General features: G+C 38.6%; 1 protein-coding gene across 3 annotated transcripts in view; it reads right to left on the bottom strand.

Moving 5' to 3' along the window:
• The window catches only part of Cblb (Cbl proto-oncogene B), a 182,728-nt gene that overhangs the window by 24,394 nt on the left and 131,058 nt on the right, over positions 1-27,276 (bottom strand). For all 3 annotated transcript variants that reach the window (XM_057764509.1, XM_057764508.1, XM_057764510.1), the window contains exons 11-13: positions 15,851-16,036; positions 13,901-14,263; positions 6,925-7,019 (exon numbers count right to left, since the gene is read on the bottom strand). In XM_057764509.1, the coding sequence (XP_057620492.1) occupies positions 6,925-7,019; positions 13,901-14,263; positions 15,851-16,036 (644 nt within the window). The remainder of the gene's footprint in view (positions 1-6,924; positions 7,020-13,900; positions 14,264-15,850; positions 16,037-27,276) is intronic.

Below are 27,276 nucleotides of genomic sequence, written 5' to 3'. Positions count from 1 at the left end.
AATGGTCGAATTTGCCACAGGTTATCCCAAAGAAGCACTTCATTATGAACAATGAAAAATAATTTTTATTTATATTACTTTATTATTTACTTATGTGTATTGTGTGGTCGTGCCAAGATATGTGTGGAGGTCAAAGGACAACTTGTGGGATCAGTCCTTATTCTCTCCTTTCACCAGGTTGTTCCCAGGTAGTTGAACTCAGATTGTCAGGCCTTGCAGCAAACACCTCTATCCACTGACTAGATATTTTTCCAGTGCAAGAATAGACAATTAAAAATATCTCGCCTGGGTAATTCTAGACTTTATCTTCATTGACAGAAGATCTTATCTGGCTAAACGCAAGGCCATCATTCTTTGGTTAGTCAGAAATGACTGATGTAAATATGAAAGGTAGTCATTCTATGAGACAATAAGGACTTAGTGTCAGAAATTACTAGTTGGAGATTTTATTAGGTTAAATGGATTTTAGTGTGTTGTAACCAGCAGTGAAGAAAGCTGTGTGCTCTTTATCGAAATATGAAAAATACATAGTGGTATTCCCCATCTATTATTATTTTAATAGAGTTCTTTAAGAAAGTTCCCTACTTTCTCTTAGGTTTTAATGCTTTAAAAATTCATCAAAACTTTATTAAATAAAAAGAGACATCAAAGTGAAAGTAAGCAGATCCGAAGTCTATATATTGAAAGGGCTTGGGTACAGCTAGAGTAGCCAGACAGAAGCTGTGAGACTTCACATGGATATTACACCCTCACCACCGAATATATTTATTCACTAATCCACCGCACAGAATGGAAGATGCATGACAGAGCTAAAACGAGAAAGGGAACTCTTATCATATCCTTCTTTAATGAGTCACAACAGCCCATGAGTATATATACACACTCACGTGTCCATTACCTCTACCGAATCCTTTCTCTTCACTTAAGATTAACCATTGCTTATACTTCTTCCCAATCTTACAGTGTGCCCGCATGTTACACACACACAGGCACGTGCACACATACACGCATACACACACACTCACAGACACATTTGCATGCTAGAATACACTGTGAAGGAGAACTTGTGATTTTTAGTTTTTCTGAGATAATGTGACCTTGCTCAATATTACACATTCTACCTCGATTAATTTTCCTGCGAATTATAATATTCTACCTAAATTCACACAAACCAATTTCTAACATCCGTTCAGCACATTTCACTCAGTATTACATTATTTGAATAAGAAGAATGAAAGCCACCTCTGTCACGAAATGAAACAGGAGACAAAGGTTCAAGTAAGAAAGAAGTTGTGTGGGACACACTCAACACAAACCCACACTTGCAACAGTTAGCTGCGGCAGGTTTCCCCTTGAAAAATGCCTCCAAACCTTTATGTGTTTGTTAGTCAACAAGCGGTGAGGTGGCATAAATGAACTTAAGATCACAGTTCGTGTATATGTTAGCTAGATGGTAGACTTCAGGACATGAAGACTTCAGTCACGATATAACTCAAGTGGCATTTCTAGGATCCCAGAGGAAGAGAGCAGACAAGCTATTTGGCTGGCTCCAAGTTAGAGATGCCAAGTCAACACTCAGCCATTTAGAGTCAGTACTTCAACACTGCTATGCTACTCCACATTCCTGCTGAGTCTTGCACTCTGCTGTAATTCCTGAGTCAATGCACATGGGGATACATTTTTCCAGGTTCCAAAACTATCATCTCCTTAACTTGAAAGTTATCTGAGCCGTCCTAAATGCACACTGACTTCCTATCTTGAATGCAAAAGCATATGTTTGATGTTAAGAAAGAAGTTGACTTTCTCGTCATCAGCGAGACCCTTTTCTGTACTAGCTGGGGAGTAGTTAAACCTTTCAAAGCTAAAGGCTCACAAGTGTATTCCACCCGAGAAACACACATTCCCAGAGTAAGGTGTAAGTACAGAGCTGACTACCAACTCACCATTACCATTCACCCCTACAACACACCTCAAATATCACCCTCAAGTGGTTTTCATTCCTACTGGGAACAACTCTTGGCCCATCAGCTTTCTTTGAAAACAAAAGCAGACCCCTTCACATTTCTGGTGGCTATAAAATCCCTGGGAAACTGGCAGCAAATTCAATAACTTCCTCTGACCTTTTCTATTATGTACACTTAGCATATGTCCTTTCATAGATGTGTTTACTGTGCTGCTATTTTACTGTTTGTGTCTGAATTGCAACGTGTTTAAGGGACGACCTTAAGTTCATCAAGGATTACCCGACTTTGCACATAATTGAGCACTTACAAGCTTTTAGATAAAGATAATAAGGGGGTATTAAAGAAGAAAATGACCAAGCTCGTAAAAAGAGAGCAACGATTTTCAGAACCTTCCTTAGACAGAAAGGCATTTTAAATAATACGCTATTTTACTTGTTTTCTATATAGAAGAATCTGTTCACTCACCGACGGTAGTCAGTAGAGGGTACAAATGTTTTTATTACAGTGAAACTTTAAGCCGCCACATTTTATTTCCTGTTTCTTGTGCTACACTGTCCTTACCCACATAAGAAACATCGTCACTCAGAGAAACCAAAGTCTAAAAATCAGTGAAACAAAATAGTGATATTTGACATGATCACTTTATGACTGCAGCACATAAATTAATATTGGCCTGAGTTTTACGTTTTACAATGCTTTTGAGGGTTCTTTCATGCTATCAGGCAGAGTGAAGCATGTTGCAGCCCTGAGCTTTAGAATAAGCTTTGAAGGAGAGTATTTCACAGATTTGCTCTGAACCTGGGGACAGAGCTGCAGCTGCCTCACACCTGTGCCCCAGGATCCCACTTTTCACACACAGAGGTTGGGCTCCCTCCCTCCCTTCTCCCAAGAGGCAGCTTATCAGACAGACCTTTCCTCAGGAGTTCATCTCTAGGGAAAGTCTGTGTGTCATTAGTTGTCCTGTTCTACCTTTGATTTGCCTCCTGACACTCACCTCGAACTGACAACATCCAACACAGCTGTTACTTTCTACTCTTCTTAATTACAGCACTCATTCTGAATGGGAGGGGGATTAATCTTGGTCTCCCCAGTCTCCAGTGAGTACAATAGAATGGAAATAAGAGAGCTGGACAAAAATTGGTTTCCATTCTCAATGAACCTCTTAAATTAGTACCTTATTTGCTTAAAAGACAACAAATAAACACCACCGCTCCCTACAACACAGAACCCTTTAAGAAAAGTATGATCCAAGAAGCACTGGTTCTAAGGTATTTGAAAGCTTGTGATTAATATGTCAAAAGTACAATGGTTCATTTGTAAATAGCAAAGCATATGGAAACCATTCTCTGAGAGCTGTGACATCCTTCAGCATTCTACAATACTGTTTTACTTGGAAGTATCTGCTCCATTACGATTTAGAATATTGTCTCTGTTCATTTGACAGTATAGTACAATAAATTTGACAGTATAGGACAATAAATGTTGAACTGTTCAGTCTTCCATTTGGAACTTGAAAATGAAATCAAACATAACTTAGTAAGCATATAAAATACATATTTATATATGAAATATACTATATATTAATTTAAATATAAAGTAAAATAATCCATGTGGTATTTTTTGTCCTCTCAATATAAGTTATTATAATAAATACCTATAATTCAAATTTTACTTAAAGCTTTGTATTTATAGTTAAGTGTCAATAATGCTAAGTAGAAACTATTTAGAAAAAAAACATTTCAGGAAATTAAGTATCTCTACAAATAATAACTGTTTCTGTCACTTTTACTATACATTATCATATTTTCAGAAGCAACAGTCTTGTGATCACCAGGATGAAGTTTAGCCAGTAAGGAAACCTCGCAGAACATCCTTTGCCCTTAAGAAAAACAAATACCAGTATCAAATGTTTAATAATCTTGAAAACCACTTTAATTAGACAACTGAAACTAAATGCAAACTAATAATTTTGGTATTCTTAATTTAACCCTGAGATTTTCACCATTTATGAGAGCCATAAGTTTCTTTTAGGCAGTGATTTATAATTTTACTTTGGCCTGAAGTTTAAACACTGACCAAGAATCTAAGATGGCGATGGGGATCTAAATGTCTAAGATCCCTATGTCAGTGAGCATAGGAATTTTCCTAAGACCTTTTCTCTATCATCCTTCTATGATACACGCTTGCTGGCAGACCATACTCTCCAATGGGTCAAAGTAGAGCAGTATTAATAATAAATGATGTAAATAATATCCAACATACAATTTTATTATCAACATTATAATATAATAATGTAATATATAATATAATAATATAAACAATATAATTATTATAATTAAAGTGTTACAACCATTATAAGAGTAACATTAGTAAGGACAATAGTTCAACTCATACTGGTTTATGCAATAGAATATGGTCAGCCAATGATACTTGACATTATTCAGGTCACCAAAATTTCCAATATAATTAACACCACATAGTAAATAACTCACAGCAATTGCTGCATAGGGAATTGAAGTTCAAAGGAGTTTAGATAACATTCAAGTTAAACCTATCTTCTCATTTATCAGCCAGAAAGAAGTCAGAAGCCCAAGGAGGGTACCTTCCCCCAAACAGGGAACTAATGACTGCTGGAGTAAAGTGTGGAGCCCACTGTGATTTGACTCTACTGCCGACTTCAGAATTTCATGATTTCACAGGAAAAAATAGAGTATATATTCTGAGGGAAAATGGATGTGACGACCTCAAGTGACAAAGGAAAGCATGAAGTCATCTCCATAAATAATCTAAACGATGCTAAAACAGGGATCAATGAAAAAGTATTGTGAAAAATTTAGAAAATGGAGAGAAAATAACCTGATCTTAAGAGCTCTTATGAAGTTAAGTATTAGAAGCTTATCAGTTAATGTACTCTGCTATAATTTTGCTGCTCATGTTAATTCATAAATGGACCAAATGTAAACAAAAAACCACAACCCCTTCTCCAATCATACTAATCTGTAATTAAATAACCACAGGGGTGTGTGTGGGGTGTTAATCAGTAACTAAGATCATCTCATTTAATTTGTCCACTAACACCCTGAATTTAGAGGTGATGGAGCTAGCTCAGATGTCTTACTGTATGGGCATATCTAGGAGCCTACATGGAATTAGACTATCAAAGTTGTTCTCACTGCCAAGACTCTATGACAGAGTGTTTTTAACTGCGCTGGCTGCTGTGTCTTTTACAGACCTGGCAGCTCCTTCAGGGAAGGTTCCAAAAGCTAAGCTTCTCTGCTCTTCCCTGAAGGATATTAAATTCCACTCTGTTCTCCACCCCAGGCAGTGTGGTATCTAACTGTGCCTATCTTCACAGACTTATATTCTGCCCCATCTATGAAACATGTCTCTCTGGAAAAGTTTGTAACAATTTTCCTTAAACTCCTAAAACTAATCAATGAGCATTACACCGTCTGTTGGAGTGTTCTCTTTTGACATCACACGTGATAAAATATTACTTTCTAAAGTATATAGATTTCTGGAAGCTGAGGTTTAGCTTCTTTTTGTAAATCTAGTGGGAGTTCAAAGACCTCCAGGGGAAGAAATTAAGAAGTTCTGAGGCTTTTGATCATAAAAGAAGACCTTAGCTGGCTGTCAATATAGTTGTGAGATACTCATGTGTAAGATACACAAATCGATCCACAGCCCAAAATAAACCAAATAAATGAACAGGCACAGAAAATGAAAAACTTGAAGCTATTAGAAGATAAAAATCAAACAATCAAAAAAATTTTCCTTTTTAATTTTCCATCCGAATATCAGAAGGTATAAATCTTTTTAAAATTAGGAAAAAAGTGTATCAGAGAATATAATTACTTACATAGAGAACAATAATCTGTAACAAGAATGCAAATTGGGCTTTTCTATTATTTTCTGATATAGAGCCTCTCAGCTTAGGCTGCCCTGGAACTCATTAAATATCCTAGAGTATCCTCAAAGTTATGGAAATCCTCCTGCCTCAGCCTCCCAATTGCTGGGATTATAGGTATACACTATCAGGCCTGGTACTGCCAATCACTATTAATCACCGAACAGAAATCAAACGAGTTTTTATAAATAACAGAGGCTGAGACACAGACCTTGAGGAAAAAGTACGGCACGGTACAGGGGAGGAGTGCTGCATAACGAGCCAGACAGATGTGCACACAACTATAGGGCAAGCATTAGGAATAAATTAGAAACTCTTTAGTGGCTTAAAATTGTGAAGGTTCTCACTACTAGCAGAAGACAAAGCTACAAAAGAGAAAGCCAAGCTGGTTTGGGAGTGGGAAGAGGGCTGGGGAAGTCAGGAGGGAAGGTAAATCAGCTTCAGTGAGGAGACTGTGTAAGATGAAGGGGAATGGAAACTGGGCCAGACAGCACCTCATGGCCCAGCATGCCATGTACCCAATTCCCTAGCTTTACGTCTACTGATACCAACTTACAGTAGATATGATGGCATTCTGAAGGGTCTTTCAGAAGTCTAGCTGGGAGTTTGCGTTGGCAATGGGAAGCTTAACTGAACAGGAAGAACTTCACAAGGATAATCAATAGACCTTGGGTGCTGAAGATATCCGAGAAGCAGGGAGTTTGGTGGAACTTTATGATGTCAAACTGGGTAGTGGGTCAAAGTCAAACGAGAAGGCAAGAGGAGGGGAGTCTGCTGTGCAGCTCTGCCCTGTCCATGGATGGAGGCACTAAACTTTCTTGCCCCATTGTTCTACTAGTCTTCTCAAGAGCTTACTAAGTCTTTAGGCGCTATTACCAGAACCAAAAGGTCTCAACACCAGATACTTGAATTTATATAAGCACGACTCAATTGCTTTTTTGTTTACTGATTCTTTTCCACTCACCCTGCAGCTTCCCTACTAATACCCCTAACAGCACTCTTTTTCATCTCATTATGCCTGGCCACACAATCTCCAAACTCAAGGAAACTTACTTTATGCTAGGGAGAAGGGCAGTGACTGGAGGAGGAGGAGAAAGCCGAGGAGGAACATCATATTCTTCGCTGGCAAGGTGTCCATTGGAAAAGACCTGGAAGTAAACCAATAGGTCAGTTTCTGGACTTGAACACTTGGCAAAGCTTAAAACCACAGCGGCTCTTAGAATTTCACAGAGCTCATATGAGTTAATTTATTTAGACTAGTACAATATCAAACAGTTTATCCAGGAGTCAGCAGAGCCAGGGATGGCTTACCACAACTCACAGATTACATCAAAATATGTTACAATATGATTCTTGAGCATAACCAAGAGGCAATGCTATAATTTACATACATCAGAACAAAACTGCTAAATACATAAACAGGCAGTGCCATTTTCTAAAAATGATCAAATTTTATTGCAAAAATAGGGGGTTGGCTAGAGAAAGAAGCAATGCGGGTACAATTCCCATTTTACTTGCCTCCAAAAGATGTTCTAAATGACATCCCTTTAGGGCTATAAGGACCATTTTCAATTTCCTGATACCAACAGAGTAAGTAGACTCAGACAAGTCTGGGTTATATCCAGACCAAGCTTCAGAGCTATTTTAGATAAGGAGACGATTGTTCTGGCTCTCCATGTGTGTGGAAATTCCAAATGTAGTTTTGGCTAATAAAAACCACAAACAATTGTCCCCTTGTTCATAAGACGCTATGCAGAGCCAACGTTTCTTCACTGGTGATCAGGTCCTTCCGGTTTACAAGTGCAGTCATAACCCTGGAGGAAGGGCCTAAACAAATATGCCTCTCTTACAGTGTGGGACTGGAGTAACTTAACAGACGGCGTATACAGAAGGCTAAATTAACAAAGCCATCCTCACAAGACTGCAAACCTTTTCAGGTTTGTAAGTAATCATTAGATATTTTGATCATACATTTTTTTCCCAAAACTTTTTAAAATTCATCTTGGAAGGGGAGACTGACAGTGGGGCAAGAAGGATGAGGTGTAACTTCGTTCGTCTTGGCTGAATGAGCCCTATACACTGTTTAATTTCTCTCTCCATCATATAGATTAAACAGCGGTGAGGACTGAAAGTGCAAACCTGCAAAGGCCATAGGTACCTTACCCATCACCAGACTGAAAGATCACCTCTGAGATATAGGGATGTTCTCATCTATTGTAAAAAATCCAATTTCGTGGCATTAAAGTTTCACTCTAAAAACTAGAGCCTGTGTTAGATCAAATTTTCTTTCCCCAGTCACCCCTCATTAGATTCAACACACTGCAGTTACATCCTGATAAAACATATCTTTAAATGAAATGGTTTTATCTTGAGCTTTTGATTGAGAACCATGTAACAGAACATGACAAAAATTTTTGAACTTTGCTAGAGAGGAGAAATTTCCCAAGAGATATGAATCATTACAAAATCCTTTAAACATAAAAATACCTTTTATCTTATGAATACATGCATTCAATTACAAATGGCAATTATAATGCTGAATATTTGAAAGTATCCTTCACCAAAATTCTTTGCATTGCTTGAACAGACATGGTGCTAAGATTTCTGCAGTAAAATCTAAGTATTTTGTCAAAATTACATTTAAAACTTGTATAAAATGAAAGATGGGTTTTTTTTTAAATGTGGACTAGGCTGGGCTTTTTTGGATAATAATATCTATCGTGTTGATACTTGATAAAAGTTTGGTAACAAAGGTAAGATGTGGAATAATAGTTCCTGGTATTGAGTTTAGTTTGATAATAAGCCAACTATAACTTTATAATCAAAACATTGTGAACACATTTGAACAGGAATGCCAATACCCAAACACCTAATGATACTGCTATAAAAGTATGCTTCAAATTTCATAAAGGAGAGCTAAACCCATGAACTCCGGATACAATGCAAGGCACTAATAATCATTTGACAGATGTGCTGGAGACAGCTCAGTGGTTGAGAGAACTTTCTGCTTTTCTAGAGAACATAGGTTTGATACTCCGCACCCATAGGATGGCTCACAATTGTCTGTAACTCCAGTTCCAGAGGATTCAATGCCCTCTTCTGATTTCTGCAGGCAATAGGCAAGTACACAGTACACAGGCTACACATTCATGCAAAATACTCATACACGTGAAATATATATAAATCAATTTTTAAATGACAGATACTTGAAGTCAGCTGTAACCTTCTATATGCATGTGTACACATATATATGCATACACAGAATAATCATACACACACACATATATATACACACATACACACATATACAACAGACACTAAAGAAATAAATCACACACACAATAGACTTACTCATTTGAAAAATACAAAGTGTATTACTAAGGACACTAATTTCCTGGTAGGGCAATTACTGGAGGGGATTAAGTAACTTCTTCCTAACTTTGTGAATAAATTAATGTGTCAAAGTTTGAATAGCATTTTATCTAATGACTTTAGAAATTATTATTGATAGACAGTAACTTAAAGATTTCTCCTGTCTCTGAAAACTGAGTCTTTCATGAACAACTTACTTGGTATCTGCAATGTAGCTCTATTCTGTGGAGAATGAATGTCACACTGTATCTGTTTGTCTCAGAATGCAGTCTTTATTTCTCACTCATTTTATAGTAAATTCCCTTCCATACTCCATATTGACAAGAGGGCTTCCAATGAATGTGAATGACAACAAGGCAGGTGACCTCAATGGTGGAGGTACTGACCAGGCAATATTTTGCTATAGTTGGAAGAAACATCTTTACTGAAATACTCTCAGCAAACACACACCATTTGCTTAGAAGCTGATCTTTCTATAATCGGTTCTAAACTACGTCCTGAGACTTAAGCATACTTTAATACCATACATGGAATTCTTTTGAGCTCTTCCTAATTAGGAGACTGAAATTATGCAAGCATGCAAATAGCCAAGCGCTTATATGTGCTGGTACTCACTTCTGTGAATCTAATGTGATTGTTCCCCAAAGGGAGTGGTTGGAGGATGGTATCTAACGTTTGATTCTGAATTCCGTGTTCAATCTTACTCATTTCATCAGACCAGAAACTGGATGCTACTGCCTGAGAGAGTGATATATACCATGATCATTTAGCTGAAAATAAATAACACATGCTCCTTAGAAGCCTGAAGGATCTGTTTGTGAATGGTGGAACAGGCTATGGGATATTTAGACAGATTGCATCGCTAAAGAAGTCCACAGTGAGTGACATCACACTGTAAGGGTTTGGTTGTTCTCTGGCTCAGTCTCCTAAATGATTCTAGCCTGACCATCAGAATTCCACCAGAAATATTAAGGACTTAGGTTTTTAAAATCCACATCAGTGATCCATTAGTTTGGTGCTATCACTACTTTGAAAGCTTGTTCCTGCATAAAGAACTGAAAAAAACTTCCTACCAAAACTGGTTTGAACCGGTATCATCCAGTTTGGCTGCACATGCCTCTACTTTTTATAAACAGTACACTCTATTCAAAATTGCTTATGTATCACCATACATATTTCCTATCTCCATGATATTCTGACTTGTTTTTCCTACAGGAAAAAAGGGGGGTTACACGCCTCTGTCATTTCTGTCACCCTGCAAGGGACCCTCTTGCTGGAATCTTGATTCCTTTTCTCCCTTCCTCTTCAAGATTTCATGTTCTTTCTCAGGAAAGCACATGTCTTCTTGATGCTTCTCATGCACCTTTCGTATTAAGTTCATCATAGACCTGCATGTGCTGCACTCATAATACCCTGCATCCCACAGTGTCAAGGACATCCAAGTACTTAAAGAGATAGTGAGGACGATGGAATAGGCACATTCCTGAAGGTTCAGGCTTGTGGAATGCATCCAATCTGGGCAATGTAATCTACTATAAACCAGGCTATTCTAGATCTAGCTTTTTGTGTGCCTCTAAGCATTCTATAATCTTAATCTATATGTTTGAAGTATTATCCTGTGACTCTTACATTTTCTAAGATCATTCATCTAAACATGATATCCTTGCAATGTACAAAAAATTTTTTTAGGAAAATTCCGTGCAATGAAGAAAAAGACGTCTGTTAAAAGTATCTGTTTGCTTTTATTTTATGTGTATAAATGCTTTTTTGAATACATGTTATGTGAACCACGTGGTTGCTCAGATGATGATGATGGTGATGATTATTTGGGATTTTCAAGACAGGGTTTCTCTGTAGCTTTGGAGCCTGTCCTGGAACTAGCTCTTGTAGACCAGGCTGGCCTTGAACTCACAGAGATCAGCCTGTCTCTGCCTCCCGAGTGCTGGGATTAAAGGCGTGCGCCACCATCGCCCGGCTCAGATTATTATTTTTTAATCAAACTACAAATATGAATGTACTTCCTACCTTATTAATATAACTCCTCCACTATCTAAAGAGGATCCTCATCATGTGTTCTTCAGTATCACACTGCAAATGAAACCTGTGCACATGAAGGAGCTTCCTTTTGAAAGCCAGTTCTCGGGACTTACAGATAAGTTTAAGATCATATATAGGATTATGTGTTTCCTTACCCAAAGTGCAAAAGCCATAATCACAAGAAGGGGATCATATGACACCCTTATCTAGTGATATCCTCAAAAGATTATTAGACATAAGGTCATATGTAGAACAATGCCATTTCAAGGCATATGACAAGTTAAAGACAGTGTTTATCACTAAGAACCAGATGGGTCCTCAGTCTCTCAAAAGGAACCACCAACAAAATGTGGGTACAGTGTCGATGCCCAGAAGTAAAAACTTCAAGTTTGTAGCATATTTTAAAATATTTATTGCAAAGACGTGGTGTAAACTGCAGTTTTGATGCAACATGAAACAAATTTTAAGGAAATAAGCATGGCATTACTAATATATACAGTGTAGTTTAGCCCTTAAAGAGTCTTCTCTTCCTCAGAAGAATTTGAGGATGAGGCAAAAATAAAATTAAGAGAAACTTTTATTCTTTTATTTCAAGGTAAAAGTATTTGCTTAGGGGGTAGATGGAGGGAAAAAAAGAGGGAGAAGAAGAGGGAGGGGGGGAGGGAAGAAAAGGGGAAGAGGACATGAGAATACAAGCCTAGGAAGTCTCTAAGAGGTTGGTTAGAAATGGCATGAAAACCCAAGTTTCAATGAGAAGTGACTTCTATAGTCACTAACCAGAACCGCACCCTCTACTAAAATTTCAGACCTAATGTTAGTATCACAAACCGCAATTTCACACCTTTAAGAAATCATCACCCCATTTTTAAACCATAACATCTTAAAAAATAACAGTGTGTTCTAGAAGGCCAGTTCACATTGACTTACTGTATGATAATATCTGAAAGAATCCTGAGAAAAGGGGTCTTCAAAGAATTGACTCAAATGCTTACTACACTATGTATTTCTGAAGTCATTCAGAAAATACTTTGTGACTTGCCCCTGGGGATAACCAGACTGCTCACTTGAGAGCTTGTTCCAAGGCTCTTCTCAAGACAAGTGTGATCATGAGAGAATGGAGAGAGGCTAACGGAGAAACACAAACCAAATCAAATCCCACAAATTCCCTCCAGGCAGGAGTCAAGGGTGTGGAAAGTTCGTTGAGGACAAGCTCTCGACTTCTAGAAGACATTATCCACTTGCTTTTTCTATGTGCTTTGTCCTTAAAGTTACAATATCTTTCACTAACCTTGAAGAAATCTTTAGGAATCTTCCTAATAGCAGGAGCTGAGAAGAGTGGTAAGCAAGGTCACTTGCAACCAATGTGCTCATCTCTATACGCTGCATCTGAGAGCTGGCTCTTCTTGCCACAAAATATTTCTGGTGTATCACTGTATTAATGATGTCACTACCCAAAAATCACTGTGCTTGCACACACACATACACACACACACACACACACACACAGAGAGAGAGAGAGAGAGAGAGAGAGAGAGAGAGAGAGAGAGAGAGAGAGAGAGAGCGCACATTCACTAGGAACTGAGGACATGCTGCTGGCTGCTTAGTTTCTTCTTTTCTCTGGTCCCTGTGGGACAGAGTCTCATGGAGGCCTATAACTGAGGATGACCTTAACTCCCAATTCTTGTGTTGGGATGACAAGTGTGTGTCACTATGTTGTTTCTCCCTGTTTCCTGAATATCAGATGAACACATCAAATTCAATCCATAGTTTTGAAGGAATAGATTGTACTCCATAAGAAACAACAATAAGTTGGGGTCAACTGAATATGAGCTAAAGAGGCAAAATCATTTTCAGTACTGAGGGAGAGGACACAGATCTGATCTCATAGTAAAAACACCACAGAGTTAAGCACCAGGAATGATTCCCAGATGATTTGCTGAGACACCACCCAGTCTTCTAGGTTCAGTGGCCGCTGCTGTCCCTTTAGTTGCCTGCATGCTTACATTCTTTCCTGAATGCAGTGACAGGGGATTAGTGTTTAAATGAAGAGTTAAAAGTATGGGAATCTCTTCGAGTTTTATAAGGCGTGGCTTGGTTGGTGAGCAAGAGTGGAGTGGTCATGTTTTCTTTTTTTCCCCGTGTTTTCTTTTTTTGAGTAGGGGAGAGACTCACTTCTATGGACAGGGTCAATTATAATGTCCTAACCAACACCTCATTTGAAGACCGATCTATGGAATGTACAGTTACACAATCTTGCCCATGTTGGTAGAACAAGAAGACTTAGCACTACACAGTATGATTTTAACAACACTGAGATATTAGTGGGAGAAGTTCTCTGTAGGACAGTAAGGAAGGGACCAATCTCTGTCAAGCTGCCTGGCAGCTGAGTCTTAAATTATTACATATGGACAGCCTTCTTATTTCTTTCAAGTTCAACTTTAAATGAGCTTCTCATTGTTCAGAACCGGTAGGATCTTAAAGAGCATCAAGAAAGTACTGTGGTAGGCAGGTAAAAACAGTCAAACTTAACACTGTCCCATGATTCATATTGGACACAAAGCCTCCCATTGCGACCCTCTGCAAGCTGCTTCCCCAGTTTCTGCACAGCTGACTGGATTACCTTGGCTCCTTCTGAAGGCAAATCGTGGCGTCTGTGTTTCCGCATAAGGACCTGGTCGGAGCCCATTCTACTGTGTCTTCCGTTTAAGTTGGAGTTTGCTGTGACTCCGGGCTTCGGAGAGCCATCCCCTAGAATGCGACAGCCCATCACCTGATTAGTCCCAAAGGCATCCCGAGGGCACCAGGCTTCAAGAGGCATGGGCTGGTCCCTGGAAGGCACACTTTCTCCATGGTGGAAGTGTCGGCTCAGTCTATTTTCAGGCGGGATGGGGGGAGGCCTCTCTGGTGGAGGGGGAGGATCCCTTAGAGGAGGAGGCGGTGCTGGGAGTGGTTTGTCTTGCTTTCTCACCATGCATGGAGAGGACTAAAGAGACACAGGAGAAAAAACACAAAACCAAAACAGGGATTGCACCATGCACAGAACTGACGTTCAGGATCATATAACTGAATTTGCATTTTAGTTACACTGTAGTTTTATTAGATTTCTAATAACCTTTCAAGTGACTTTTCATAAGTTTCCTTCATTACTACTGGAAAATTAAAAAATTAATGAAAAACTTACATCAAAACACCACATTAAGAATTTTGTAGAAATGACTATATATGCAAAAGTCCTAGAAATCATACAAAAAGATGATTAAAATTACATACTTTAGCTATGATTATAGTATCAAGGAAATGATTGTTTTGTTAATTTCTGTGACCTAACAGACACACAGAAAAACCCCCTAACACCGATTCCATTGATTCTTCACCTTTTAAAAAGAGAAATGATTTGAAATATTTAACAAGGGTTTAAAATTGTCTTTTGTTTTCCTCGTTGTAAGCTACATGGCCCATTTGCTTAGGCTTTTTTTTCCTTTTTTTTTAAAACAGCATTACTAGAACAGTGAAGATCTAAATGGCAGAGCAATTGCTGGCAGAATCCCTTGACTTTCTGGGTTCTTAAAATGAAAGAAAAATAGTTCCAGGACAGGCTCCAAAACCACAGAGAAACCCTGTCTCGAAAAACCACAAAAAAAAAAAAGACTATCTCTCAGTGTAATTGTTAGCGGATAATATGAAGGTGTGTACTCCCAAGAGGAATTTGCATGACTCTTAGAGAACTTTACTGTGTATTTATATGCTTATTTAGTAAAAGGCTTATGTTTTTGTATCTTAGGAAATGTCAAGGAGAACAAATTTGTTGCATGTCTACGTAATTCAAAGTCCTATCCCGTAAGGAGTCACACGGGATTCCAGCCCAGATCCAGACAGTGTAAGGGAGGGAAGAGAAGTAAATTTGTTGTCTCCTTAGCAATCCTAGACTGTAAGCAGAATAGCAACTGGTATTTAGGTTTTTGTAAATTTACATTTAATAAAGCAAAATATGTTATTATTAAATTTTATAAGAGTCCACATAATACTAAAATGAACTGTAGGCCTAAGTTAAAATTACGCCTTTAATATTAAATAGTAGAGTAATTACTTGGCAAATACTGTAATTTATTGTAATTAATTCCCTGGGTTTAAAGAAGTACATAGGATTTTGTCTTCTGAGTCACCTGAAGCATGAGTGATAATGCATCACACCTCAAGCCTTTGTGCAAATATACTCCCCTCAAATTCTTCTTGTCTTGACGTTATGAAAATATGTGTAAAATACCATTTGATAACAGCATGCAAATTATTGTAATACATATGATGACCTTTAAAATCCACTTTATAGAATACTATACTTACGCCGCTATTTCTTTTCACAAACCAGGGTTCTACAGATATGCTTGAGTAATTACGTAACTTTTATAGTGCTTTTATAGTAACAAAAGAAGAGATATAACATCAGGTTCTCCATAAAGAAAATGAGAGACTTACCAGTTGTTTATACACAATTAGGAGCCTAAGACACAGGATGACGATGCACAGAAGGATGCAAGAGCTGCCTTCTGTGTTTCTGATGGCGCTGACTCACCTTTGGGGAGCCTGTGGGGCTGCCACAGGGAGAGCGGACGATGCCTTTCTGAATGAGATCCAGGCGAGGAGGCACTGGTGGCAGGCTGAGGTGGGGGATCTGGACAGGGTCTGGCTGAGGCTTTCTTCTCTGGGCAAGGGGTGAGGATCCCGGTGATGTGACTGGTGAGTTCTGCCTGTCAGTGCACTAGGAAAGAAGAAGAGAGGTTGCTGAGGGTCTGACGAGCACAAGTGGCAAGAACATGCTCTCTCCTTGCCGAGGTATAGAGGGAGGGGCAGGGCTGAACACTTGTCCAGAATAAAAGGTGATGATAGACCCGGGCATCTCAATGTGTCCTTTGAGGGGAGGACTGTGGAAAGAATAAACTGATACTCTGTCCTCACGCCTTGTAGAAAGGGCCTCTGAGAAAGCACATTAAGATGTAGTGCAATCCAGGGCAGGCCTGGGATGGCTCTTCATCTAGGAGGAGGGCAGAGACACACAATGCAGAGGTTTATGTTCCTCTAGGCTACTTTGGCTACAAACTTTACAAAACCATTTGCAAACAAAAGTTCTTTATTCTATATACTATGCTCTCACCGCCACGCGGGGCTCCTGGGAAACTATGACTTCAGGTCAGCCTTACATCAACTAGACATCAAACAACACACACACACACACACTTAAACCAAGTATTTCTGTTGTTGTTGCTTTTCTTAAGAAAGGAAATCCTCAAGATAAATGCCTTTCTGTAAAAGCAGTTAAATAAATCTCAGAAGGTCTTTATATACTTGAGCCACAGCAGGTAAGGCTCTATGCTACCTCAGGTTCTTCCTTTCTGGCAGTCACTGAGTAGACCACACTTAGGGATCATGGAATTACATCCCCCTCTGCTAAGGCCTTAAAAATTTATTTGAGGGGCCACCAGATGAGCATCCAAAGATATGGCAACATATATGCAAGAGTCACATGTACCCCCCCGTGTACAGAAGTGCTATTCACAGCAGCCAAGATATGGAATCAGTGTGTGAAGTATTAACTCAAGGATAACAAAGAGTGATTGTAATCTGTGGTGAAATCATGGACTGACCTATAAGCTAAGAAAGGCAGTAAAAGACAGATGGTGTGCCTTCTCAATATGGAAGCAACAAAAGCTCACTCACAGGAGAGTAAAATAGTGGGCACTGGAGGGTAGGAAGGGAACACATGATTGTTTATGTAATGGGTATGCAAATGTACCTAATAGTATGAGTACTCTATAACAAAGATATAGGGTAGCTACTGTCTGAAATGTTCTCACAATGACTTCATAAAGCAGAGAGCTACAAGATGTCAGCCAAGATGTCAGAAATTGGTGTCACATGTGGGCTAGAAATTCATGTGCATATAAAAGTTTTCATATTTAGGGTAGTATAAAGAAAATCGTATGTTAATTAAAACTAAATAGGAAGAAAAGGAAATTGGAAGGGTCCACTGGATAAGCCTAAGCACCTACAAAGTTACATCCCTGCCAAAACAAAACAAAAACTCAATATAGCTTGATTGAAAGTGTTCAAATAGCTTTAAATATTAAAAATACCTATATTAAGAGTCTTACTTTACATTCAAATGTCAAACAGAAACACTAGGCGGATTATTTGCTCTAATACTGATCAATACATAAACACATTAGGAACTGACTTTTCTGTGATTATTTTGTTTCTAGGGCAGATTCTAATAGACAGAAATCCCTAACTATAGTGTGCAAAGTAGTTTAGTAGTTCGTGGTTAGAGCATGCACATTGACAAGCTAATGTTTTACTGAATGAGGTGTCAATCAACATTTCAAATTTTCCATTTACTTCATGTATTAACACTCCAGTATAAATAATAGGCTTTCACTCTGTAAGCTTTGGATTTATCCCTATAAAAGGCTACAGAAGCTTTTTATTTACGAAAAATGCAGTTTTGAATACATCTACACTAGTTAGCAATATACCAGTAGTATTTAGCCACTCTTCAATACCCTCCCAGAACACTATCCTAAAGTTGCTTTTGACAGATGTACTGGCATTTAATAATCATTCCCCTGCTGTGAAGACTTGTACGGAAATCATTGTTTACCATTATGAAGTAGCAGGAACACTTAGATTTTAAAAAAGGGGGAAGAATCATATGGTTTTTCCGTCACAAGAGAAGTAACAGAACTTATTGTGAAATTCACTAATGTGTGTGGCACTAATTTATGGAATTTATTATGTAATATTCAAAACCATCCACACTAGGGACAACGGAACATTCTTTCAAGTTAAGGGAACTGAGTGACACGTCATTTGTTCATCTTGTCTTCGGGTCTGTGTCAAGGTCAGTATTACCCTAGCCCTCACAACTTTAGGAAAACTCATTCTTTTTATTTCAGCTCCCTTTTTTTTTTTTTTTTTTTTTTTTTTTTTTTTTTTTTTTTTTTTTTTTTTTTTTTTTTTTGGTTTTTCGAGACAGGGTTTCTCTGTGGTTTTGGAGCCTGTCCTGGAACTAGCTCTTGTAGACCAGGCTGGTCTCGAACTCATGGGCCTTAGTTTCTGTTTTCAGGATTACCGCATCAGCATCTGAGTCTACTAGCTTCTCCTAAGTTCATTAAGAAAAGCAGCTGATGGACACATCGTCTACAGGCAGGGACTTAGGGACTCTAGAAATGTCAGAACCACATTGGATCACTTCATAGGAATACACCCACCAATGTCTCCCTAGTCAGTTGCTTTAGCTACATTTAATTTCTCCGACAAAAAGCCCAATATGTGTTTTAACTTAAGAGACCATGCTAGTGACCACCCTACAAACACAGGATCCATGTGTGTGACTAACAGAGAATCTTCACAGAACAAGTGAAAGGGGCAAAGCATTCAAAATTCACTGCCTTTTGCTCAGCAACTGCTAATAATCATGGGGCCTCATCCTATTCCAGTCACTTTTCATTTTATGCATACCTTTAAAGAGTGACATCAAAAGAGCCTGTAATAAGATCTATTATTACGGAAATGGTGAAACATCTGGTAAGAAGCTTCAAGTCCAGGCAGCTTATTGTATAAATGGGGCAGGAGAAAGGCCTCCAATAGCTAATAAGAGTCTAACAATTCATAGATAATCAAAGTCGTCTTATGATACTTGTAGCAGGAGCATTCATATTTAACGAGGGAAATACTTGTATTATAATAATAATGATGAGAAGGATCCAGAGAGTCAATATTTTTCTGTAAAATGCATGAGAATTAATGAATAGTGGTAATTTTTTCTTACCACATAGAACAGAATAAAATATTCTATTTTCTTTGCTTCCAACTATTATCTTGGTCTGTATTGTATTAATCTGTGAGCATAACAAAATTACAAGTACTTAAAATAGCCTGTGTATAATATTATTCAGAAGTGATACTACACCACAGCAATGTTTACATTCACATATGGTTTATAGTTTAAGCACAGATAGCTAATGTTCTCTATTTTGGATTATCTCTAGCATGGCCCCTTTAAAATCATAAGCAAAAGGTTATATGAAGCCCTGGTGTAAAACCAAAGGAACCACTTCCTCTTTCTCCACAACCAAGCGCCCAGAAGCTTCGAGATCTGGAAGAAACTCAAAAGGAAACAGAAATGTCCTGTAAACATTTCTTGGACTTCTTCCCAGAGGAGAACATTGTGGACCTCACTGCTGCCTCACTAAGACACAAATAGCTAATCCACTGTGGAGTAAAAAGGAGCTGCTATCTCAGTTACTTATCTACTGCTGTGTAGAAAGATTTTATGTAATATTCAAAAGCTTAAATACAAGATCATAAAAAGAAGGTATTTAATTTGGGACTTGTGGTTTCAGAGAGTGGTAGAGTCCATGACCATCATGGCATACAGCATGGCAGCAGGCAGGCAGGAAGGCACTGGAGCAGTAGCTGAGAGGTTACAACTTGAGACATAAGCACGGGGTGGGGGGAGAGAGGGAGAGGAAGAGGAGGAGGAGAGAGGAGAGGGGAAGGGTGGACTTTTGAAACCTCAAAGTTCACCGCTACTAACACACATTCTCTAATAAGGGCACACCTCCCAATCCTTCCCAAACAGTTCCACCAAATGGGCCATTTTTATTCAAACGACTACAGTTAGTATCTATGTTCCACTGCTAACTTCTGGAAATTTTCAGATCCCACAAAATAAAAATAATAGGAAGAGGAAACAGGTTATAAATTCATACAGTTATGAGAAACAGTTATGGGGACAGGTGACTTTACAGTCTGACAGGGAAGTCGCCAACAAAAGTGGCAGCAGGGTCTACTTTACAGTAATACAGAGTGTGTCACACATGGCTCTAACCCCATGGGCACATCTCTATTAAAGTAGTAAACTCTGCTAAGCATGCAATGTGACAGTTTCTTCTTGCAGCACCTCTAGTAAGAGGGTCATGAACCCCTGGCCTGTGAATAGCCACTGTAATCTTTAAATTTCTTTGAAGTTTTACATTGTATCTTAATAATTTCTGGGAATTTCACAATCTAGTACGTGTGATTTTAATTTAAATTTGTGGTTCTTCTTGCTTCCTGAAACGCATCCTTAAGTCCTGCTGCAAAATGTAAGTTTCGAGAAATAAGTTGTATTGAGTGTAGTGGCTTTGTATGCCCTTTGGTTCACTTGGCTGCATAAGCAATTTTGAGAAGGCAGGGAAGGGTGACATATAATTCAGAAATAATTCAGAAATAGTTCCACAGAAATGGCTGAGAAGCAAGCACACTCTGGGCATTGGAGGAGTGAATTTCAGTCAGTGGGAAAATGCTTTTTCAGGAAGCCTTATTTCTCCCAGTACCAGGCAAGAGCTTTACAAAGAGCAAACAATTACTACTTTGTGGATGGTTGAATAGTAGTCTCCCCAATTTACAGAATTACTAACTTCTTCATCTTTTTAGTTTATTTCCAATACAGAAAATACGAATACCACATGGTTACCTCAATTACTTAATCCTTAAAATGGTATTGAGGCAGCTTTGTATTTTCTCTGTCTTCTAAATACGAAATATGTTTAGTAAACTACTAAACAACAATGCGGTACTATCATGTAGCAATCAGAAACTGAGTACAACCATTTTCTTGCTAAATCAATATAGTTTCACCTTAAATAAGATAATAGTAATAAGTAATAAAACTATTGAGGGAATCTCAGGATATTGATACTTACTTCCTAGAAGGACAACAATATACGAGGGAGTTCTAATTTACAGTATATTAAAATAATGTAACAACTGATTTGTCAAGCATTGGCACCATTCTCTTGGTGTTTCTTGATTTAAGCCATTTAATCTTATCCGTACCGAGAATATGTAACCCATGGAGAGTTAAAAAAAACGCAAAGCCCATAGACACTAAGAACAAGAAGCCCTGCGCAGTGTTCCTCAGTATGATTCAGAGCAGCAGAGACAAGAACGGTGCCACTAGTGGTCACTTAGCAGAAAACCTTGCTCAAGGGTCTACTGTGTGGTCATAAACATCAGGAGTTCCTAAAAATGAGAAGAAGGAACAGTCTTAGCTAGTCCCCAGAAAGCTGATATTCTGTTAGTGTAGACAGACTCGAAGCTGTTTGTAAGAGTGCAAATGTTTGCTTTTCCTACTACGTTTGTTTTATATTCCAGTAATTGTTGGGCAACATGCAACAATGCTTGCTGGGTCACCTATACTGACATATATTACATGATGGATAGGGTGATGGTTCCTTTATTTATGAATATGCAAAGGATACTGCTCTGCATGGAGAGATTTAAGCCAGCCAGGAAATTAAAAGTCCAACACAGAACCTGCATCTGAAGATGGTTTGGTATCATTCATAACTCTACCTGTGGATTGTAGCAGGAGAGGTGGGTGTATCTCATGGGCAGTAGACCACTGGCTAGTCAACTCAGTGCCAGCGGTAACCCCCTACACCATTCTGAAACCAAAAATGTCTCCGTATTTCTGAAACACTCAGGAAGTAAAATTGGCTCAGATAAAGAGCTATTTTGCCTTCTTAAGTTCTGTTTTGCCCTTTGATTTTCACTTCTGTAGCCAGTTTTTGTCATTATGGCTGCAGTATGGACTCTGGTCTAACTAAAATACTTAAGGAATGTGAACTTCCAAATCTACTGTGAAAACCCAAGAGCTGGGCACCGAAAGTCTTTCCTGAGGATCAGGGAAATTCTATAACCTTCTCCACACTTTACCACCATGAGGTAAGGCAGTAAGTAAAGAACACATGGCTTTTAAGGGACACTGAGATTTAACTAGTGAAGAAGACATTATGAATGGTTTAAAAGATTAAAAAATTTCTTTAACCCTTATTTTTAGCTATTTTTCTCCTGATATAGTCATCCATTTACTAATATCTTATTAGCATTAGGATTGAACCTAGGACCTAATGCATGCTAGACAGGCATTGTAGCATATATAATACATACGTCATAAGAATTAATTCAGGCCTATTCAGAAGCTGAGCCAATCAATCTTTTTTCTAAGTTACTTTTTTTTTTTTTTGGTTTTTCGAGACAGGGTTTCTCTGTAGCTTTGGTGCCGGTCCTGGAACTAGCTCTTGTAGACCAGGCTGGCCTCGAACTCCCAGAGATCCGCCTGCTTCTGCCTCCCGAGTGCTGGGATTAAAGGCGTGAGCCACCACCGCCCGGCTTTCTAACTTTATGTATTTGATAAGTAATGTATTTCTTTCAAGATAATTCCTAATAAACTACTAAAAATTTGCTGATATCTTTTCTAATATTACAAAGATGTTTGAATATCAACAGACCCTTTCTCTGTGATAACTGAGGAAGCTGTGACGTTCTCTTTCATCAAATATGGACTAACTCCTGGGCTCATATCACAGACCCCAATTATCTAGGAAAGTTGACAGCTCAGAAATTCAGGTAAAGACACAGTTTTGGGCAAAATTTAAAACACTTTCCAGTTAAATCATAAAATACCTTCCATCTAATAAGGCGAATAATGTACTGTTTTATAGAATCATGGGTTCTGCTTATTGGAAGCATCATCACTACTAAATATTCTCAATTATGAAGGACTGCCAAGGAAGCAGTCTGTGTGCAAGTATGTCATGACTGACAACTACCAGTTGTTGGTAATCTCTGTGGTAACTGGAAAATACAGCTTAGTTTTCTATGCAATGATGGGAGGATTATTAATTTAATGATGAAAACAAGCTTAAGACAGAAAAGAACAATTGTGCGAGATAGTCATCAGTCAGTTCATGAAAGGAGAAAAAGATGAGTAATTGAAATGGAGGATAAAAAAATTGAATCGTTTTGCTGGACAATGACTGACAGCCACTCTTGGTTGGAAAAATGAGACACTTTAAAATAAATAATTAGATGATGAGACAATGAAGATTATAAAACAGAGGAGGAACATGCATGAACAATGGCCTTGTGTCAAAGCAATCTGTCTTTGTTTATGATCTGTTCTCTAACTCATCACTGCATAAAACCTTAAGAAAGTTCGGTCTTTCATGCAATATAGTTATTCCTTAAATTAAACTGGAGATAAAAGAGAAACTTTTGATCAGGTAACTGGCCTCAGAGAGCAGGTGCACATGCATTTACTGATTTACTTTACATAGCTACTGAGTATGTCTGGGTGATAGGAACAGTAAGTGTGGCCTGGTTTTAGGAATTCATAGTCCTCTATAATAACTTAGCACAATGCTTGTATCATAATGTATAAACACAGTAATAAGAACATGATTTTATAGTAATATTTCCCCAATTATTCATGAAGAATTTATGCTTGTATCCATACCAAAATTTAGGATACATTGAAAGGTAAGTGGCAGAGGTTGGTGAAACAATACAAAAGTCATGACCTGCTTAAGTGATTAGCAACAGATTAGTAGACATAAAAGACATTGAATTAAATCACGACATCAAATTAAAACCAAATAACTTTAATTTAATTGCATTTATAAAATATCTAACTGCCATAGGGTAGTGGAACACTGAAGGTCACAGAGACTCATCACAGGACACAAGCCAATAATGTATGAGAGAATCCTCCTGGTGGAATTAACAACAGAGGTGATTACTCTGAAAAATCTCTCATTTTCCCAACGTGGAAGAGGGAACAGATCAGAAAAGGCCAGAGAGAGTGGCGAGCAGGCCTGTTCCTCACCTATCCATCCCATTCTCAGTTTGTGTTACTAGAGTCACCATATGAGGAGGCCCCAGTGTCACTTTATTTCAGGTGAAGCTGATACAGGGCAAATGTTTTTTCCTTCTCTAAGTGGCAAGTTACTCAAAATTTGCAAGAGAATTGCTCTTGGAGCCACATCCCCAATCCTCACATGGAACACTGAAAGAAAAGCCATTCTCAAGGGAAACTGAAATGCCTTTTGCCAAGCTAGAAGTCTTTACCACAGAGGTCATCTGAACTTCTTGAGCTGCGGCATGTTTCTCAAATACTTTGCTGCCATTCCGGGTTACCCAGGCATTCAATAACCATTCTTTAAATGCATTCTGCATCCTATACCTGGGGCAACATGCCAAGTAAGACATTTTAGGTCTTGCAAATCAAGAGATAGAAATCAACATGACTATGTAAGTGCTCATTATCACCTCAATATATTTCACTATATATATATGTATATATATATATTTCAATATATATAAACATTTGTTACTTCAAGGGGAAAAAGTACCATCAGTTAACAAAGACAATGTTACAAACATATGCATCAGTCAATGAAGACAATGTTACAGGGATATGCATCAGTCAATGAAGACAATGTTACAAGCATATGAATTAGTCAATGAAGACAATGTTACAAACACATACATCAGTCAATGAAGGCAATGTTACAAGCATATGCTACTATATTCTCACTGTCATTTCACACCTCCTCATTTTTGAATGAGTCTCACAGAGGACTTGAGATCCTGCCAGACTGGCAGAATAGTGAGCTCGGATTCAGACATCTTCTGGATGAGGGCAAGCATCATCTCTGGCGTACCAGGATAGCTCTTTTTACAAGCACAGGGTGCAATGATTTCTACTAATTCAGATCGTCAAGAGTGTCACAGGACATTCAGTACACGGCATTCCTAATTTCATTTAGTGTGGGCAATAAAATAGCAAGCATGTGTGCGGTTCCTGTGACCTGACACTGTTTAACTGTCTGAAATCCAAGATCTCATTGAATCATTTCAACAGTTAATGGGCGAAACTGCTGCTGCTGTCCTGCTTTATAAGAGGAAGCCAACACAGGGAGGAGTCTAAGTCACTGGTTAATGAAGCTCCAGTTCTATTCTGTAGGACAGCTGGTATGTCACCCCTTCTTCTTAAAGGCAGAGTTTTAGTTGGCTGGGGACTCAAGTCGTGATTGTCTCTAAAGACTTCTTTCTCCTTATTCGTCATTTAGAGTTACCGAGGAATAACAACTTTCTCTTGGATCAAGGAGATGATGTAATTTAAAAAAATTCTCAACATCTGTTATCATTGAAAGCTGAAACCTCTGTCTCTGTCTCCTTTCATCGGAGCACCGGACTGAAATCTCAAGGTCCAGGAGAGAGAGCACGAGCAAGGAACTCAGGATGGCGAGGGGTGCACCCACACACTGAGACAATGGGGATGATCTATCGGGAACTCACCAAGGCCAGCTGGCCTGGGTCGGAAAAAGCATGGGATAAAACCGGACTTGCTGAACATAATGGACAATGAGGACTACTGAGAACTCAAGAACAATGGCAATGGGTTTTTGATCCTACTGCACGTACTGGCTTTGTGGGAGCCTAGGCAGTTTGGATGCTCACCTTACTAGACCAGGATGGAGGTGGGTGGTCCTTGGACTTCCCACAGGGCAGGGAACCCTGATTGCTCTTAGGGCTGATTAGTGAGGGGGACTTGATTGGGGGAGGGGGAGGGAAATGGGAGGTGGTGGTGGGGAGGAGGCAGAAATCTTTAATAAATAAATAAATTTAATTAAAAAAAAGAAAAAAAGAAAATAAAACAAAAAAAAAAGAAAGCTGAAACCTACAGTAGTCTCTGAGCTAGCTTATGAAATGGATGTAAATCTAACAGTGTGAAGTACCAGCATCGTCATCCAGCCCAAAGCGGAACCTGAGAGTAGTGAAGTCAGTGAGATCAATACACCTTCACACACAAACTCTGCAATGTAAAAATGGTAAGGAAATGTCTACATCAGTATGGAACTCAGGGACAGAGAAAATGCAAGAGTTTTCTTTTAGAAAAATCTGACACAGCCTTGAAGTAGCCTCCTCTGGTCTGTGCACTGATTATTTACCTATGATAGCAATAGGTGCACGATGTAAACAATGTCACATGGCCATCACGACCGCCACTCCACCTCAGTGGCAAATGGTTCTTCTTAGGGCTAAGTTGGAAAGTATGGAGGCCAAGCTGAATTCCAGAGGGATGAGTGCTGAGGCTGATTATTCATGGCTGCACGAGCCAGAAGGCACAGCTCCTGCATCTACAGATGCTCCCACGGCAATGAATCCCACTCGTGACTTCCACAGCATAAAATCTCTCAGTGTAACCTGAATTCCATGTGCATTTCCACAGAAAGAGCACTCTGGTCTCTAGAAACCCATCTGCCATTTTTGATTTCTAAATTATTCAGTCGACACACTGATTCTTTTGTGAAGGAATCACCATTGGGCAGCAGCATCCACTCTCAGTTCCTCGGGTAACAAGCCAACCTCAAATTTCATTCATGAACTTTGAGATGAACTTTATGTGACTAAATTGAACACCAAGATGTCATGTCTGTTGAGAAAATAAATCTACTGGATACTTCTAGACTCAACAAAAATGTAAATCAAGTGCATCTTACCATTTCTAAATAACTCCCTTCAATATTTTTTCACATTTGTTAATCTCATTCTTGGGTATTTAATTCTAAATGAAGGTCCTCATCTGCCTCTCATGAGTTTTAAAACCAGGTGGCTACCTTAATAGATGATTCTGCATGATCTATTATTTCATGAGTTGGTCAATATTGCTAATAGTTTTTAAAATTATTTCTTTTATTTTTTGAGATAATATAATCATACAATCCTCCCCTTCCTCCCTCCCAACCTTTCCATAAAACATCTTCCTGTTCTTTCAAATTCATGGCCTCTTCTCTCACTGTTAGATGCGTGTACGTTTACAAATATATATAATATATATTATAAATATATATCATACACACACATATATTTCTAAAAAGAACATACTCAGTCTGCATAATGTTACTTGTGTGCATGCTTTCAGGGATGGCCATTTGGTATTGAATAACCAACTGGTGCGCTCTTCCTGGGAAAAACTACTTCTCCCACTCTCAGCATTCCTTAGATGCCTGTAGTTATTCATGTGGGGCTGAGACCACGTGGTCTTTCCCCTGTCCACTTTGGGCAAGTTTACTGCTGTCCTTGTTCAGCTCTTATTTAGGCAGTCATGTT

Source organism: Chionomys nivalis, chromosome 3, assembly GCF_950005125.1.
Source record: "Chionomys nivalis chromosome 3, mChiNiv1.1, whole genome shotgun sequence".
Taxonomy (NCBI): Eukaryota; Metazoa; Chordata; class Mammalia; order Rodentia; family Cricetidae; genus Chionomys; species Chionomys nivalis.
The sequence above is the reverse complement of the archived record's forward strand: the minus strand, read 5'-3'. Positions and strand labels throughout refer to the sequence as shown.